Here is a 17,569-nt window from a genome sequence, read left to right as displayed (position 1 = left end):
TGGCCTACTTCCTAGATGGAAACACATGCACAGCCACATGTCCAACTGGAAAATACGGTAAAATCAGTGATTTTACTTGTCAGACCTGTGCCACTGGGTGTGCTTCTTGCTTTGATTCAGATACAAGTAGCTGCACCAGCTGCAAGGCATTCAGTGCCAGCGTTGATTATGTCCTAGTCTATGGTACTTTCACATGCCAAGAGAAATGTCCAGACGGCCAATACGCTTCCAACTTTAAATGCCTTCTCTGTAGTTCAAACTGCCTCACATGCACCACCTCCAGCACCAACTGTTTAACTTGCGGTTTCTCAGCCTCGGGAGCCAATCTTTTCCTTTCCGGCAGCAGATGCCTGGCTACTTGCCCACAGGGATTTTGGGGAAATACCACTCTCAATACCTGCGATAAGTGTGCAGATGGCTGCGTTGCTTGCACAGGTCCATCGGTTTATAACTGCACCATCTGTGGCAATGTTACTACTACCGTATACTATAAATTCATTGGAAGCCAAACATGCGGGACCACTTGTCCTGATGGACAGTACATGGCTGCAAGCAATCCCAATTTTTGCAGTACATGCAGCCCAAATTGTGTTACTTGTTCTTATCTGGCCTAAAATTGCACCTCCTCAACATGCGCCCAAAATTACTTTTACCTCGACAATCAGTGCCTTATCAGCTGCCCCAATGGATATTATGCTGATGCCTCTAGTAGGCAATGCAAACAGTGCACAACTGGCTGCGCCACCTGCTTCGCTTCGGGAACTTCCTCATGCACAGTTTGCAGTTCTAGCTATTATCTTCAGATTGGAGCAACCACATGCTCGAGCGGATGCAACAGCGGAGAATTCGCCAATACCGTCGGCAACGTGTGCACCACATGTGTTTCAGCTTGCAAAACATGCACTTCATACACCACTTGCCAATCCTGCCAAAGTGTGAATGGTATTGCTTATTTCTTGGACGGAACTTCGTGTACGGTTTCTTGCCCATCAAACCAGTTCGGAAAGCTGACCAATAACCAATGCACTAACTGCGCTGACGGCTGTCTCACTTGCTTCGGTGCTTCTCTCAGCAACTGCAGTTCCTGCACAACTTCAACCTAGCCCAAGGATTACTTTTTGGTCTATGGAACAACCATATGCGATACGAGTTGTCCTGATGGTCAGTACAAAAACACTACCTCATATCGTTGCCTACTTTGCAACAGTGCTTGCCTCACATGCTCGCTTAATTCAACGAACTGCCTCACTTGTGGACATTCTCCCTTCGGATATAACGTATACCTACTCCAGAACAAGTGTCTGCAGACCTGTCCCAACGGCTACTGGGGAAACCCAACTACCTTTACCTGCGATACCTGCACCACTGGCTGTGCTACTTGCTTTGATACTGGACTTTCTTCATGTACTGCTTGTAAAAACGACTCTACAACCATTTACTATAAATATATCGGAAGCACAGTCTGTAACACAACATGCCCAGATGGTCAATTCATTTCCGCAGCGGTTCCCAACCTATGCCAGCCATGCAGTTCGATATGTTCCACGTGCGTGGGAGCAGCTGAAAACTGTACCTCAGCCACATGTGCCCAAAACTATTTCTTCCTCAACAATCAGTGCCTCATTAACTGTCCCAACGGATACTTCGCAGATACATCAAACAGGCAGTGTACAGCCTGCACTACAGGGTGCGCCACCTGCTTCGCTTCGGGAACTTCCTCATGCACCGTTTGCAGTTCTAGCTATTATCTTCAGATTGGAGCAACCACATGCTCGAGCGGATGCAACAGCGGAGAATTCGCCAATACCGTCGGCAACGTGTGTACCACATGCGTGGCTGCATGTGCGACGTGCACATCCTACACCACCTGCCAATCCTGCCAAAACGTGAATGGAATCGCTTATTTCTTGGATGGAACATCTTGCACTGTCAAATGCCCTTCCAACCAGTTCGGAAAGACTACTAACAACCAATGCACAAACTGTGCTGATGGATGCCTCACCTGCTTCGGATCTACATTGGATAATTGCTATTCCTGCACAACTTCAACATAGCCCAAAGACTACTTCCTCGTATATGGAACATACAGCTGCAAATTATCATGTCCTGATGGCCAATATTCTAATTCCACATCATACCGATGCCTCCTTTGCTCATCGAATTGCCTCACTTGTTCATTATCGCCAACCAATTGCACCTCATGCGGGTATTCAACAGTCGGCTATCTCCTATTCTTGGAAAATAATAACTGCCTATCTACGTGTTCGGTTGGACTCTACAGAAACAAGGTTAGTTTCACTTGCTAGGCCTGCATGAGCGCCTGCACCTCATGCGATACTTACTCCCTATCCACTTGCCACAGCTGCCAGGATGTAGACAACAGCAGCACGATAACTAAGTACTACAAATACATCGGCGATACCATATGCGGGACTTCCTGCCCGCTTGGCCAATACATCGACGATACGAATTCCCCTAACGCCTGCCTCATGTGCGATTCTAATTGCGTCGGCTGCTATGCCAGTGCCAAGAATTGCACTCTAGTCTCAGGCTGCAAGGTCAATTATTTCTACAATAACGCAACTAACTCATGCGTGCTGATATGCCCCGATGGCACATTTGGCAACGTTGTGACTAAGTTTTGCGAATTTTGTGAGCCAGGATGCGAGTTATGCTACGGAGCCGGACTATCCAAGTGTACGAAGTGCCTCTCGCTATCGGGAACTGATTATTTCCTGAAGATAAACCTCGACTAGTGCTCAACCGGTTGCAACTCCAACGAATATGGCGATTCCACTTTCTACAAATGCTTCGCCTGCAACCCCGCCTGCGCCACTTGTACATCTTACACAGTCTGCACATCGTGTACGAGTGTGAATGGAGCTGCCTACTTCCTCAACGGCTCCATGTGTTCCGTTTCCTGCCCAACTGGCCAATACGGCCGCCTATCTAACTTCTAGTGCACCACCTGTGCCAATGAATGCGCCACTTGCTTCGGAGGACAAAACACAGAATGCTACTCCTGCCGTGTCTACAGCACCACTAATTACTATCTTGTGTATGGAACTAGCTTTTGCAATAACACCTGTCCCGATGGACAGTATCAAAACATCACAGATTACACTTGCAGGCTATGCAGCACTGGATGCCTAACCTGCGTTAATACCTCACTCGTGTGCCTTTCTTGCGGTTTCTCCTCACAAGGGTATCACCTTTTCCTTCAAAATAACAAATGTCTTATGAATTGCCTCAATGGGTATTGGGGAAATAAAAATACCAATACCTGTGATGCTTGCACAACTGGCTGCGCGACCTGCTTTGATACGGGACTTTCTTCATGCACTGTTTGTGGTAATGATTCATCCACAATATATTACAAATACATTGGAAATACTGTCTGTAACACAACATGCCCAGATGGTCAATTCATTTCCGCAGCGGTTCCCAACCTATGTCAGCCGTGTAGTTCGATATGCTCAACTTGTGTGGGCGCAGCTGAAAACTGTACTTCTGCTACCTGTGCCCAAAACTATTTCTTCCTCAACAATCAGTGCCTCATTAACTGTCCCAACGGATACTTCGCAGATACATCAAACAGGCAGTGTACAGCCTGCACTACAGGGTGCGCCACCTGCTTCGCTTCGGGAACTTCCTCATGCACCGTTTGCAGTTCTAGCTATTATCTTCAGATTGGAGCAACCACATGCTCGAGCGGATGCAACAGCGGAGAATTCGCCAATACCGTCGGCAACGTGTGCACCACATGTGTTTCAGCTTGCAAAACATGCACTTCATACACCACTTGCCAATCCTGCCAAAGTGTGAATGGTATTGCTTATTTCTTGGACGGAACTTCGTGTACGGTTTCTTGCCCATCAAACCAGTTCGGAAAGCTGACCAATAACCAATGCACGAACTGCGCTGACGGCTGTCTCACTTGCTTCGGCGCTTCCCTCAGCAACTGTAATTCCTGCACAACTTCAACCTAGCCCAAGGATTACTTTTTGGTCTACGGAACGACGATTTGCGCCCAGGGCTGCCCCGACGGTCAATACAGTAATTCAACTGCTTTCCGCTGCTTCCTTTGCAGTAGCGTCTGCCTCACTTGCTCGATTAACTCCACGAACTGCCTCACTTGTGGCCTTTCTCCCTTCGGTTACAGCGTTTTCTTTTATCAGAACAAGTGCCTACAGACCTGCCCCAACGGTTACTGGGCCAATCCCACTACTTACACCTGCGACGCATGCACAACTGGATGCGCCACTTGTTTCAGCTCAGGCATATCCTCGTGTACTGTTTGCAACAATGACACAACTACTATCTACTACAAATACATCGGAAGCACGATCTGCAATACAACTTGTCCAGACGGTCAGTTCATATCCGCAGCGATTCCCAACCTATGCCAGCCGTGCAGTTCCATTTGTGTGACTTGTTTTGGATCAGCCTAGAACTGTACCTCTTCAACATGCGCTTAAAACTACTTCTTCCTCAACAATCAATGCCTTATCAACTGTCCAAACCACTACTACCCTGATTCGCCATCGAGAAAATGCTTGCCATGTGCTACTGGTTGCTCCACCTGTTTCGCCTCAGGCAACACAGCCTGTACAGTTTGCAGTTCCAGCTACTATTTGCAAATCGGTCTTACCACTTGCCTCAGTGGCTGCAACAGTGGCGAATTCGCGAATAGTGTCGGAAATGTCTGCACTACCTGTGTATCTGCGTGCGCAACTTGCACATCCTACACCACTTGCCAATCGTGCCAAAACGTGAATGGAATTGCCTACTTCCTGAGCGGCTCCACCTGCACCGTTGCCTGTCCCTCCAACCAGTTCGGCAAGCTTTCCAACAACCAGTGCACCAACTGTGCCGATGGGTGCCTCACCTGCTTCGGCGGAGCTCTCACCAACTGCTACTCCTGCACCGTCTCCAGCCTCTCCACCAACTACTACCTGATCTACGGGACTAACACGTGCAACTAGACCTGTCCGAATGGCCAGTACGCCAACTCCACCAGCTTTAAGTGCATGCTCTGCAACGCCAACTGCCTCACCTGTATCTCCACCTCGTCCTTCTGCCTCACCTGCGGCTTCTCCAGCATCGGAGCCAACCTCTACCTCTTCGGCTCGAGCTGCCTCCTCACCTGTCCCAACGGCTATTTCGCCAACTCAAGCAGCAACACATGCGATCCCTGCAATGTGGGCTGTGCTATCTGCACAGGTCCTCTCTTGACTAATTGCACAGTCTGCAGAGATTACAACAATAGTGGCACCATAGAGATCTATTACAAGGTGATGGCTGCAACCACATGCAGCCAATCTTGTCCCAACGGCCAATTCATCAATGCTTTCCTTACAAATGCCTGCGCCTACTGTGATCCCAGCTGTCTCACCTGCAGCATCACCTCCACCAATTGCACCTTGAACGCCTGCAGCAACGGCTATTTCTACTTTGCATCCAACAGCAGCTGCCTTTCAGTCTGTCCTCCCAACTACTACGCCAATACCACCACTAAGTATTGCACTGTCTGCTAGCCTGGCTGTCAGCTCTGCTATGGTGGCAGTCTAACCACTTGTACCAAGTGCCAAATAACCGCTTCCAATGTCAGCTATTACAAGATCATCGATATCGATACCTGCACAACTACCTGTCCGCCTGGCCAATACCCCTATCCTCTTCTCCTGGCCTGCCAGTACTGCTCCAATACCTGTCTAACCTGCAATACTTCTGCGATTGATTGCCAGACCTGTAACAACGTTTCGGGAACTCCCTATTTCTATCTCAGCAATAAATGCATCGGTACTTGTCCTGGCGGGTACTACGGAGAGGTGAGCAACAATACCTGTGTCTTTTGCACAACTGGCTGCGCGCTATGTACTGGTGGTACTCAGAATACCTGTACCAAGTGCACGACTGCAGCTACTGTCCCTTATTTCCTAGTCTATGGCACAACTACCTGCGCCACTTTCTGTCCTGATGGTCAGTACAGCAATATTCCTGCTAACAGTTGCTACCCATGCGATCCCAACTGCCACACCTGCGTGGGAACTTCCACCTACTGCCTCACCTGCAGCCACACTGCCACCGGAATAAACCTCTTCCTCGAAAACAACAAGTGTCTGCAGTCCTGTTCCATCAGCATGTACCAGGAGATCAGCAACAATACCTGCATACCCTGCAACGTCGGCTGTCTCATCTGCACCGGGCCCACTCTCTTCGAATGCCAGGCCTGCCGCAACTACACCGACCCTGTTAACTCCTCGACCACCGTCTACTACCTCACTATCGGCAACTCCATCTGCACGACCACTTGCCCCATCGGCCAGTACGTCAGGGCAGGCTATCCCAATACCTGCCAGGCCTGCGCTATCCAGTGCATCGGTTGTTCAGTCATCTCCATGAACTGCACCTAAACATACCTCTGCTCCATCGGCTACTACTTCTACAGAGCCACCAATAGCTGTCTCTCGGTCTGTCCCAACGGTTACTATGCCAACTCAACGACCAAATACTGCTAGCCATGTTTAGGAGGCTGTACTTTGTGCAGCGCTGGTGATTTGCAAAGTTGCACCATGTGCCAAACCGACCCAGTGACTTCAGTAAACTACTACAAGGAGATCTACATGAGTTGGTGCGTCACAGATTGCATAGGCGGCTAGTTCTAGGTCCTCAGCGACCACTCCTGCCAGCCCTGCAATCCCTCCTGCGTGCTCTGCAACCAGACTGCCACCACCTGTCAGAAGTGCAAGAACGTCTCGGGCATCCTCTACTACTACTTTTCCAATTAGTGCCTGGTCAACTGTCCCAACGGAATGTACGGATAGAGCTCCAACAATACCTGCGTTGCCTGCAATCCTGCCTGCGCTCTCTGCTTCGGTCCCTCCACCATCCAGTGTTACTCCTGCAGGATCGATGCAACCACGAACACTTACTACTACCTTTCCTACGGTACCACCTACTGCGTTACTACTTGTCCCTACGGGCAATACGCAGTCAATAGCTCCTTTACCTGCCAGCCCTGCAACATAAACTGCGCTACTTGCACAGGGACCTCAACCAACTGCCTCACTTGCACATATGTCAACACCATCAACATCGTATACCTCCACAACGCAGTCTGCATCCTGACCTGTCCTAATGGCTTTTGGATGAATAGCACGGTCGCGCTAGACCATAGGTGCTCCTCTTGCCACTCTTTCTGCGCGGTTTGCACTGGCCCATCCAACCAGGAGTGCTCCATCTGCACCAACCAGACAGTGAACGGCTCTCTTGTGGTCTATTATAAGGATCTCACTTCGAGGACCTGCAACAGTACGTGTCCGAATGGCCAATTCATCAGCGATTTTGTTCCCAATATATGTGTGCCCTGTGATGCTAAGTGCTTACGATGCGCTATCAACTCCACCAATTGCTTCCAGTGCGATTTCAGCTATTATCTTTTCGTGCCAAATAACTCATGCGTATCTCAATGTTTCCCCAACTATTACAACGACCCCATCATCACCTCAAACTACTATTACTGCACCCAATGCACCAGTGGCTGCCTCACTTGTACAGGTCCCGGCCTCACCAACTGCCAAACCTGCCAAAATAGCAACGCCACCGGCACCATCGTAAGTTACTTCAAGGACCCAACCAGGTCCATCTGCAACACCACCTGCGTAGCTGGCTATTTCGGCAACGTCAACAACAGCAACTGCGACCCCTGCCAGACCGGCTGCGTCACTTGCTCAGATTTCGCCTCCAACTGCTTTAGCTGCAGGTCGGCAGGCGGCAACGACTACTTCAAGCCCAAGGATTCTAACTCCTGCGTCACCATTTGCCCCAGTGGATACTACGGAAACTCCAGCGACTACGCCTGCCACGACTGCATCTATTACACCATCAACGGATCGTGCATTTTGACCTGTCCCGCCGGTACCTTCGGCAAGTTAGTGGCCAACAAGTCCGTCTGCTAGGACTGCAACGCTCCCAACGTCACCGGCAACCCCTGCAACCGCTCCTACACCTTCAAAGTGCAGACCACTATCGCAGATGGAGGGAAAGCAATGGTGCATAAGGTCATCCTTGCGGGAGGACTCAGCAACAGCGTCACCACTGGCCAATTGAGCACTAATTTATCTGTGACTGTGGTGGCGCCTTCAAGGAGGAGGTTATTGCTGCATGGCAGGATGCTGGCGGTAAGCACTGTGCTGCAGGTAGAGGGTGTGTCAATCAGCAGCGATCGGTCGGTCATTTACATCACCACTAACTACTAAGACTTTGATTTTTCAACAGCGAACGTGGTGATCAACTTCCCCGCCAATAGTCTCATCAGTTCAGATGGGTTGCTATACCAATCGACCACTGCCTCTTACCCTCTCTCAGATCCCATCTTCCAGCAATCTTACTTCAGAGTCTTCTCTAAAAACGAGTCTCTAGGCGCGTAGGGCATGATCTTCGTGATTTTGAGCCTGCTTCTGCTGGGTATGCAACTGGTCATTGCCAACCGCAAGGGATACCACTAGGCTCTTGCCTTCATCATGACGCTACAGACCATCGGAATCATGAGAGCAAAAGAATATCCAATTGATTTTGATGTCTTTTCAGTGCTAACGGGATACAGTTACTTCTAATTGTCATTTGTCCCCAATGGCTTTGCTCAACATTTCCCACCTGCATACACCTAAAACTCTCTCCAGCCGCTTGCCTTTACATTCGGCAGTCAAAACCTGATCCTCAACTTGGGCAGCATCATATAGATATATCTAGGCCTTCAATTTTTGCTGTTTGTCTACTATATCCTCAAAAACGACCGGCCTCAGCATTTGGCCCGCATGAAGTTGCTGCAATAAACATTGGTTTGCCTGTTCATGGTGATCATACTATACTTCAGCATGATCGGCATGATGAGTCTCAGTCTAAACAGTCTTGCCAAGATGAACACCATCTTACTAGCCAGCATCATCATCTCTCTCTTCTTGCTCATCGGATATGCAATCTACTTCCTCTTCTGGGTGCGTCCCTTCCGCCTTTTCTAATTGTACAAGATCAACAACGCAGTGAGAGTGATAGGCTTGACGATCATGGCCAGCAACAAGTACGGCGGAATCATCTTGATTGATATTGCTGATATCCTCTTCTCGATTATCGATCTCGTCCTCTACCGGGTGGAGAAGTTGAATGTGAAAATGTATGCTGTGTAGAGAGTGATGACGCTGATCGCCTTCAATGCCGCTGTTATGTCTCCAAACTAATCCACCTTACTCGGCCTCATGGGTTCCATGATGGCCGTGGTCTTCATTATAAAGCTTTACTACACAGCCATAACAACTAAAGAATTCATTGACTAGCACAAACTGATGGAGGCCAGCGAGATCGACGTTTCAGATGTGGTCAACCTATCAGTAAAGGAGAAAGCAGAGCAGCCGGATTATGCCAAATTGTAGGCCAAGGAATCCATCGATGAAAAAATAAATCATTCCGAAAATTTCATCTTCAATTAAAGCATAGACATCTCCAGGATTGACTAACAGCCCACCAAGCACGAAATGCTCAGAATGGAAGTAGACTCCTCCGATAGGGAGGAAGAGGAGAAGAAAGATAATTAGGTGCAGGAAAGCAGTAGCGAACAATCCCAAGGAGAACTCATCGTATACCTTGATCCTGATGACTATAAGGAAGAGTATCTCCGCAAACAGGAAAGGGAGAAACAGCGTCAAAGGGAATTAGAGAGATAGAGGGAAAGATAGAAATAAATGAAAAAATCAAAAGTGGTTGAAGAGCCTAGGCCCACTACTTCCCAGCTACGACCGACAACCCAAGCCAGGAACACCCGACGCGCTCTAAAAGTGGATGGTATGCGTACAGGAGCCAACTTTTACCCCAGAGCTCGAGGCCCTCAGAACCATGAGATAATTTAGGAGGACGTCGAGGTGATCAAAGTGGAGCCGAACCACTCCTAAGTAGACCAAAGTGATCTCGTTTCTGATGAAACTGAAGGATTCGGATGGCTGGACCAGAACGACTAACGAAACCTCAAGCGTGCAAGGCAAAACAAGACAGTTTGGAAAATTGTCGACGAGGAAGCTCCAAAGAAATGATCGTATCCATATCAAACATTTCCAGCATATAATGAATATACACATAGATTATGGATATACGGTGAATATATGAATGTTCACTATCGTAAATCAAAAGATAAAGATAAAAAATTTAATATTTCGGATGCAGAGTTTTTAATTTTCCTGGTGGATGGGTATAATAGCATAGCAATTTCGCACTTTTACCGATATATTACAAACAAGATGGCTTCTACAACATCAAATCCAAGGCCTGAGGGCGAGAAAGAGGTCAAACTCACAGTTTCCGAAATCATCATCAAAGCCGCCAAGGCAGGTTTCGCCGGCGCCTCAGCCATGGCCATTCAGGTCTTCTCCCTGATGTGGATGCGAACCACCATGAACTATCAATTCAAAAACGGCGGCGGTTTTCTCTCAACAGTTCGGGCGCTCTACGCTGAAGGGGGCATCATTCGCTTCTACCGCGGCATAGTGCCTGCCCTTATCATCGGTCCCATCTCCAGGTTCGGTGATACAGCTGCCAACATGCTGGCGACCACTACTTTCAAATAGCACAACTAACTCCGAAAATTGCCCATCTTCATACAGACCTCTCTAGGCTCTGTGATGGCGGGACTGTGGCGACTATCGACTCTGCCAGTTGACGCCTGGAAGACCAGCAAGCAGGTATATGGGCCTGATGGATTGCAGGTGCTACTGGGGAAGTTCAGAGCAAACGGGATATCTGCCTTCTACCAGGGCGGTATTGCATCAGCCATGGCCACAATGGTCGGCCATTACCCTTGGTTCGTGACCAATAACTACCTGGAGCACTACCTACCGAAATACAGCTACAAAACTGACTTCGGCTTGGCAATCTTGAGGTCAGCAGGTATCGGATTCGTATGTACCGTCGCATCAGATTGCATCAGTAACTCCATCCGAGTGGTAAAGACCTTCAAACAGACTGCAAAGGAACAGCTGACCTACAAGCAGGTGATTTCGCAAATCGTGGAGAAGGATGGAGTTTCTGGACTCTTCCTCAGAGGATTGCAAACTAAATTGTTGACAAATGTGGTCCAGGGAGTTGCGTTTAGCGTGGCTTGGAAGTATATCCAGCATCGCATTGAAGATAAATAAGGCAGGAAGTGATAGTGTGATGAATATACTTTGTAAATAACTAATCCCTTGCAAAAAACTCATATGTGTCGAGATGAATAAGTCCCTGTAGGGAATATACATTGTTAAGTGAATACAGATATGAGGAATTTAGGATTTGAGTTGATAATTTGATTAATAATATATGAGCACATCAAAAACTACCACTTTGCGCTTGGGAGATAATATAAACTACCCACAGAAGGGAGAATGCGTTGGCGTGCATTACACTCTCCGCAACGATGCTGACCAAGTCATCGAGAGCACATACAAATGGGGGAAAGTGTTCGAGTGGAGAGTGGGACAATCATCAGTCCTGCCTTAACTTGACGATGCGATTCGGTCAGTATCCTTAGGAGGAAAGATTCGACTTATAGTAAATTTGCCAGAGAGTAGAGAGCCGACCAAACTCACCTACTAATTGGAACTTCTCTATATCAAATGATTGTTTTTGCATACTTCATCATCATCATTCCTATCGAAAACCGGATGGATGATAAAGATAAATACTTTAGTCACCTGTTAAGCATAACAGAATCTTGATAAGTAATGTTTCTATCGAAACTATCTGCAAAAGACATATGCCGCCCTGAAATATATGAGCTTATTGAACATTGAAGTTTTATTTTTACTTATGGTTGGTTTCTGTTGTCGGGAAGTAAATTTTTTTCCTTGTTTAATGTTTTTATCATTTTCTAATAATTTTCAAAAAGGCTATAAAGTTTAGCCTATATTTAAATCCATTTTCCTTTGGATTTCCAGTAATGATTGATCCAATAATCAAATGAATTGGCAGCTTTATAACTTTTAAGTCGTTTTTATTTGAGATCAAAAAGATTAATTGTTTCTATATGGGAAATAGTTAAATCTAAAACGCATGCATTTTATTGCTACGAGGCTCAAACTTAAATAATCCTGGCTCGGCTCATTAAAATCCACTTTTTCACTTTTTTAAACACGATTTTGTTTGTACTTATATTTATATTCGGAATGGAAAGGAGAGAAAACACGAGGTTTCTGTAATCAAAAACAGTTTGTTGTTTACGTAATTCCTTAAAATGGTGGAAAGACAATAAATTGTTCATATTTTACTATGTTTGCTAAGAATAAGATAAATTATCGTGCATCAGCCCTATCCTTTTAGAGGAGTTTTCAGTCAGAACTATTCTATTATCGTACTTCATACGACTTATAGAATATAGGCCGATGCTTTCCATCAGAATGTATTCTTTTCAATATTTTTAAATCTCACCATCTTCTTTTGGACCTATTTTTTTTAGAACGTGTCTTGCTTTATGTGGCTTATTAGAATCAGGAGTTATGGGTATACTTTAATGACGATCTGCGCTATTTCCGGCACAAAATCATTTGAAAATATATTATGTTTCTCTTTTTTTTACTTTTATTTGGGAGCATAGCCCTAAACGAAACTCGATATAAATCCAAAATCCTTATTCATTTGCAAACATAAATCGATGAAAAGTTATAATTGCATCTGTATCCATCGAATTTATCAAAGCATTCGCGAGAATATTAACGATAGCTATATTTTTTGCTTTTTCCAAAATAGAAAATATTCAAGGCAAAGAACAAACCTCTACACCATGTCTCTAGGACCCTCACACTTAAGATCTATCTTTAGTAGTGTAGGATATATGACCGTAGATGTTTAATGACAGAACATTCCAACTTTTTATAATTAATTTTACGTTTAAATACAAGATCGCAAATCATCATGTTTTCCTCAACCTCATAGGCCAAGACTCTAAATCCTCTTTAGTCAAGCTGGGAAGGCATTTTACCCACGACGGCTCATTAATAAAACCTTTTAATTGAAAATTATCTCAGCGATTAGGCCTTCTACCACCCTTTATATTAAAAATCAGGGGAAAGCGAAGTTACCACCTGTAAAAGCTAAAAAACAAAATAAACAACTTTAAAACAGGCTCCAAAGATCGTGACATAGCCGAAGCAGGAAAAGAATGTAAAATCAGTTTGTCATAACTTCCAAAAGCATCTCATCGTCCTCTTAAAGAAATATATGAGTTTTAGTCTATTAAAACTCTAGTTTTCTCATTAAGATGTCGTTGCTTTTCGTGTCTGGTAAGCCTTTATGAAGACAAATTCCTTCAATAAACGCTTGCTCAATACAATCTTCGGAGTTAGTTGCCATCCTCATGCCGAAAATATCTCCAAGCTCGCATCCTAGTTCTCAGAATTTTCGCACATAGCTCGAGCCTATACAGTTTAGGCTATTCTTCGAGCACAGGAAATCATTAGAGGACGCGTGGTGGAGCAGGCGGGACATCTAAGCAAGTCCTTTTTGAAGTCGAACAGTAATATCTCCAAATTCGATGATTTTTACGATTATTACTGCAGTTTCGTTAAAGAAATTGCCCAGGGACCAATGAGTAGACGAATGGTCATGCCTGCCAAACCGTCCAAAGCAATAAATTAAAGGATTGGCAGCCAAAAAAATGATAAATGGCAAATTAGATGTATTTTCTTATTCTATGTTGGGGATGAGATGATATGGTAAAATCTTTTACCCATAAATAAAAATTTTATGAATGATAATGGTTCTTGTCATATTTAATAAACTTATTTGTTTTTCGTGAAGGAAAGGCCGTAACTAAATGCCGACTGAATTAACAGCCATGAAAAAAGTAATATGGTATGTTTATTTTTGATATTTTGGTCTTCTTGGAACTTTAATAATTTAGGACTGCGCACTGATTACCAAGTCCAAATAATTTTATCTTACATATCGTCATGTACGATGGATCTTGATATCATTTTCTCCCTATCTTTTGATTGTTTTACTTTTCTTATTTCCCTAATTTGGGTAATGATCAATACCTCCGAAACCTAAAGACATGAAAAATTATCGAGATCGCACTGGATCAAAAGACAGGTCCTGGAGAGGCATCAAAACGTGAGGTTTTACAAGCAATTTCATATTAGTTATTTCTTGATGATTGATATATCATGGGTCAGCCTATACTACCGGACTATAATCACTAACAAAAACTCTACGCTTTTTCATATATTACCTTTTAATACAACACGATTTTGGCAATCATTTCCTTAGATAGTTCTTTTGATTTTGTCGATCGTTTAAATCTAAAAAATCTCAACTTTTCTTTATTGGCAATTTTCATTACACAGGTGCTGCACATTCACTCCCAAAAAGAAGGAAAATCCTAGAAGAACCTTTCTGGATCGAGATATACAGGCCTTAGTGATTTTTAATGCCCCATATTTCTCGAATAAAAATAACATTGACTAAAACAAATAATCATAACACAAAGACATCACCAAAGTCCCTAAAACAGTGTATAAGATGATTGGAAATCGATAGAAATGCAAACGGAAAAATAATTACGAAAACCGAATATGAGTTAACTCCAAGGCTTGAAAGATAGGCATTTTTAAAAGCGGAAATAAATAAAATTAGACAATATTTATCATCTAAAGTGCTTATTTTCAAGATAGAGACCTCTCCAGGGGAGCAATTCAAAAAACTCCAAAGAAACCTCCAAGAACACAAACGACCAAAACGGTATTTATGAATGAAAAACGCAGAAATACGAACTTTTGATAACTAATCATCACTCCTTTTTGCGTAATTCCTTCGATCTTTATCTCTACCGGTCAGGAAATATATATTCTCAACATAAAAAACAATTTAAAATCACGTCAAACCTCAAGGAACGGCCTGCGATACCGAAAAGGAGAAAGACTACGGTTTCTTTTTTATTTAAATATCCCGAAAAGTCATTCTTAGGTATTGCTCTTCGTAAGCTTCAGAAAACGATACAAATAATAAATATGCAACTGTTTTTGCTGGGAGTCAAGCATTGAAGATGTCTATTTCCCTCGATTCGGAATGATTAAATAATCATTTTTGTGTTTTGCAGAGGTAATAGAAAGCAAAAAATTATATCGATTCAAAATGCTCAAAAAAATACCGAGGCATTCGAACTGGTTGAAATATTGGACCAGAACTTTATTCTGATTGAAATTGAGCAAACTTTTGCTGAATGTCGTCATATTTTTTATTTTTGGTAATAATATATACCAAGAGTGCGTTAAAAAGCACTTCTTCGGTGGACTTTTAAAGTTATTTTTATGATTAGGCATTACCGATTTCAAAAAGGGCTTCACCCCAGAACGAATATGAAAATATAGGGTATTCGCGAGTATTATAGATAGCATACCACCTCTAGCTTATAATTATATCTTGGGTAATAGAAATCTCGAGTTTTCATCAAAAAAACATGAACTACACTTAATACGAGTACAAATCAGACCAGATTCACATCATTCCATAGAACATCTACAGTTAATGCATTCTCAATGATTTTCTATCATTGACCAATACCTTTCGCTAGAAAATAATTCCTTCATCTAAGAGCCCCTCAGGGAAGAGGAAATCATTAAATCCTAGACAAAAATGAAGAACACAGAGAGAATAACGAAGGCATCACCAAGAAATCCAAATCAATCTTCCACAACTTCCAAAAACACCTCATCACGCTCATCAAAAAATTCATTCATTTTCAGAAGAACAAGCTCATCTACGAACCTTCTGGAGCCATCGCCTACAGTCTGTGGCAAAATTTCATGGAAAAAGGGTCAAATAACAAGAAAATTTTGAATCTTGTATTCGGTGCTGCCGATATGAATAACTCTTAGTTATAATCCCAAAAACTATCGGAATAATTCTCCGGATTCAAAAAGATTTTCTCAAAGCACCGCTATTCGTCCATCTGCGAAGCCCAGCAACTCCTGAGATAGAGAGTGCTCTCCCAGCCAGCACCTTATCCAAAAATTTTTTAAGGTCAAACTCAAACGTGGGGAGATTTTAGGAATTTTATCTATACTTCCAGGCCTTCTTGGAGGAACTGGAGTAGGGACCCTTGACTCGCAGGATGACCAAGTCCTGCAAGCGCAAGCTAATAATGCAAAACCAAATGATTTGAATTAACGATTGCTGATTCGAACATACGCCTATCATTACTTAGAAATAACTCGTTGGAACGTCTTTATGAATTTTTGAAGTATGTTATCTCTGTTGTTGATCCGATTTTAATTTAATATTAAAGATAAGAATTAATAATTCATCGAAGATAGAAATGCCGACGGAGATGATGGTAACTATGCTCAGGAGACTATGGCATGGAAGTGAAAAGTTGTACCAAGGCTGCACATAACATTTTCGTGATTTGATCAACATTATTAATGTTATTAATTTTTGTTGTTGGTGGCAATTCTCACGAAACTAAAGGCTGTTTTTAGATTTTTTGAGGGATGGGGCTTGATGAATATTTTTCATGGATCGAATCGCAATTATTTTATATTTTTAACAGAAAGCGCTATCCCATGAATGAGGTATAATTTTTATTATTTCACGTTCAATTAGCAAAAAAATTAAACAGATAAAAACCAGGATTATCAATCATATTTTAAGCTCATTTTCCATCCCCATCAAAAATAAACATCATTATTTTTTGATTAAAGATTCGCTATGAATCTTATCGACAATTTTCATAACAAAATTACTTTTCATAATCAGGACGCCCTTCCATAGGTCTGATCTTTTTCGTTCCTTTATTTTTCTCAAAAAAAATAAAAACTCCGATAAGAGTGAATACGATAAGTAAATAAGGTAAAATCGATAGCACCCACATATAAAATAATGGTATGATGAAATCACATATCGTTGAGGAAGCTGTGGACCTGAGAGACAGTCTTCACAGTATTCAACCCATTGAACTTGTAGTTTCCACCGTTGAAGGCCTTGGTGAAATTACTATTGCACGGGAAGTACTTCTCCTGGATTTCGAAATCCGCGGGTCTGCTGCTACCGTAATTCATGTTATTGGTGCGGTAAATAGAAGGTCCGACGTTCAGTCCGTGCTCCGGGTACTCCGAGTAGCCATTGGTCACATGGAATTCTGTTTTTTTCTGGTAGCGGGAGTTTTCGGAGTGGGGGTCGACGCCCTCGCGTTCGAGAGTCTAGCGGATGACCTTGCTCTTGATCAACTTCTCAGCACGTTTGAAGTCGGTGAGCGTCCCTACGATTTATGAGTAGGTGGGCACACATCCTTCCGCAGGTCCACCTTTTCGGGCCTCACGTTGTTTTGCACCCAGGGGGTACCGTACTACTGGTTGGTGGTATTGTAGAGACTGCTCTTGGCGGCCTTGGTAAAGGTACTCTCTCCTGACATTTTATTTATAACTTAAATTATTCTCGAAACTTATTCTTCTGTTTCATTTATCATCATATACGCATACCCTGCCCATACAATCAACGCCCCTGTTGAAATCAATCAAGAGGAAATATTAAAGGAATATTAATCTTT

General features: G+C 43.8%; 2 protein-coding genes across 2 annotated transcripts; one reads left to right on the top strand and one right to left on the bottom strand.

The window, feature by feature from the left end:
• Positions 1–4,592: 4,592 nt before the first annotated feature.
• LOC116268093 (uncharacterized) lies at positions 4,593–7,243 on the bottom strand. The gene is made up of 5 exons (XM_031649900.1): positions 7,107–7,243; positions 6,644–7,038; positions 5,960–6,364; positions 5,246–5,431; positions 4,593–5,146 (listed from the first exon to the last, which is right to left on the bottom strand). The coding sequence occupies exons 1-5, from the start codon at positions 7,241–7,243 to the stop codon at positions 4,593–4,595; spliced, it is 1,677 nt and encodes a 558-aa protein (XP_031505760.1).
• Positions 7,244–10,670: 3,427 nt separating this feature from the next.
• LOC116268092 (uncharacterized) lies at positions 10,671–11,183 on the top strand. The gene has a single exon (XM_031649899.1). The coding sequence runs from the start codon at positions 10,671–10,673 to the stop codon at positions 11,181–11,183; it is 513 nt and encodes a 170-aa protein (XP_031505759.1).
• Positions 11,184–17,569: the final 6,386 nt, after the last annotated feature.

Source organism: Nymphaea colorata, unplaced genomic scaffold (assembly GCF_008831285.2).
Source record: "Nymphaea colorata isolate Beijing-Zhang1983 unplaced genomic scaffold, ASM883128v2 scaffold0107, whole genome shotgun sequence".
NCBI classification, from domain to species: domain Eukaryota; kingdom Viridiplantae; phylum Streptophyta; class Magnoliopsida; order Nymphaeales; family Nymphaeaceae; genus Nymphaea; species Nymphaea colorata.
The sequence above is the reverse complement of the archived record's forward strand: the minus strand, read 5'-3'. Positions and strand labels throughout refer to the sequence as shown.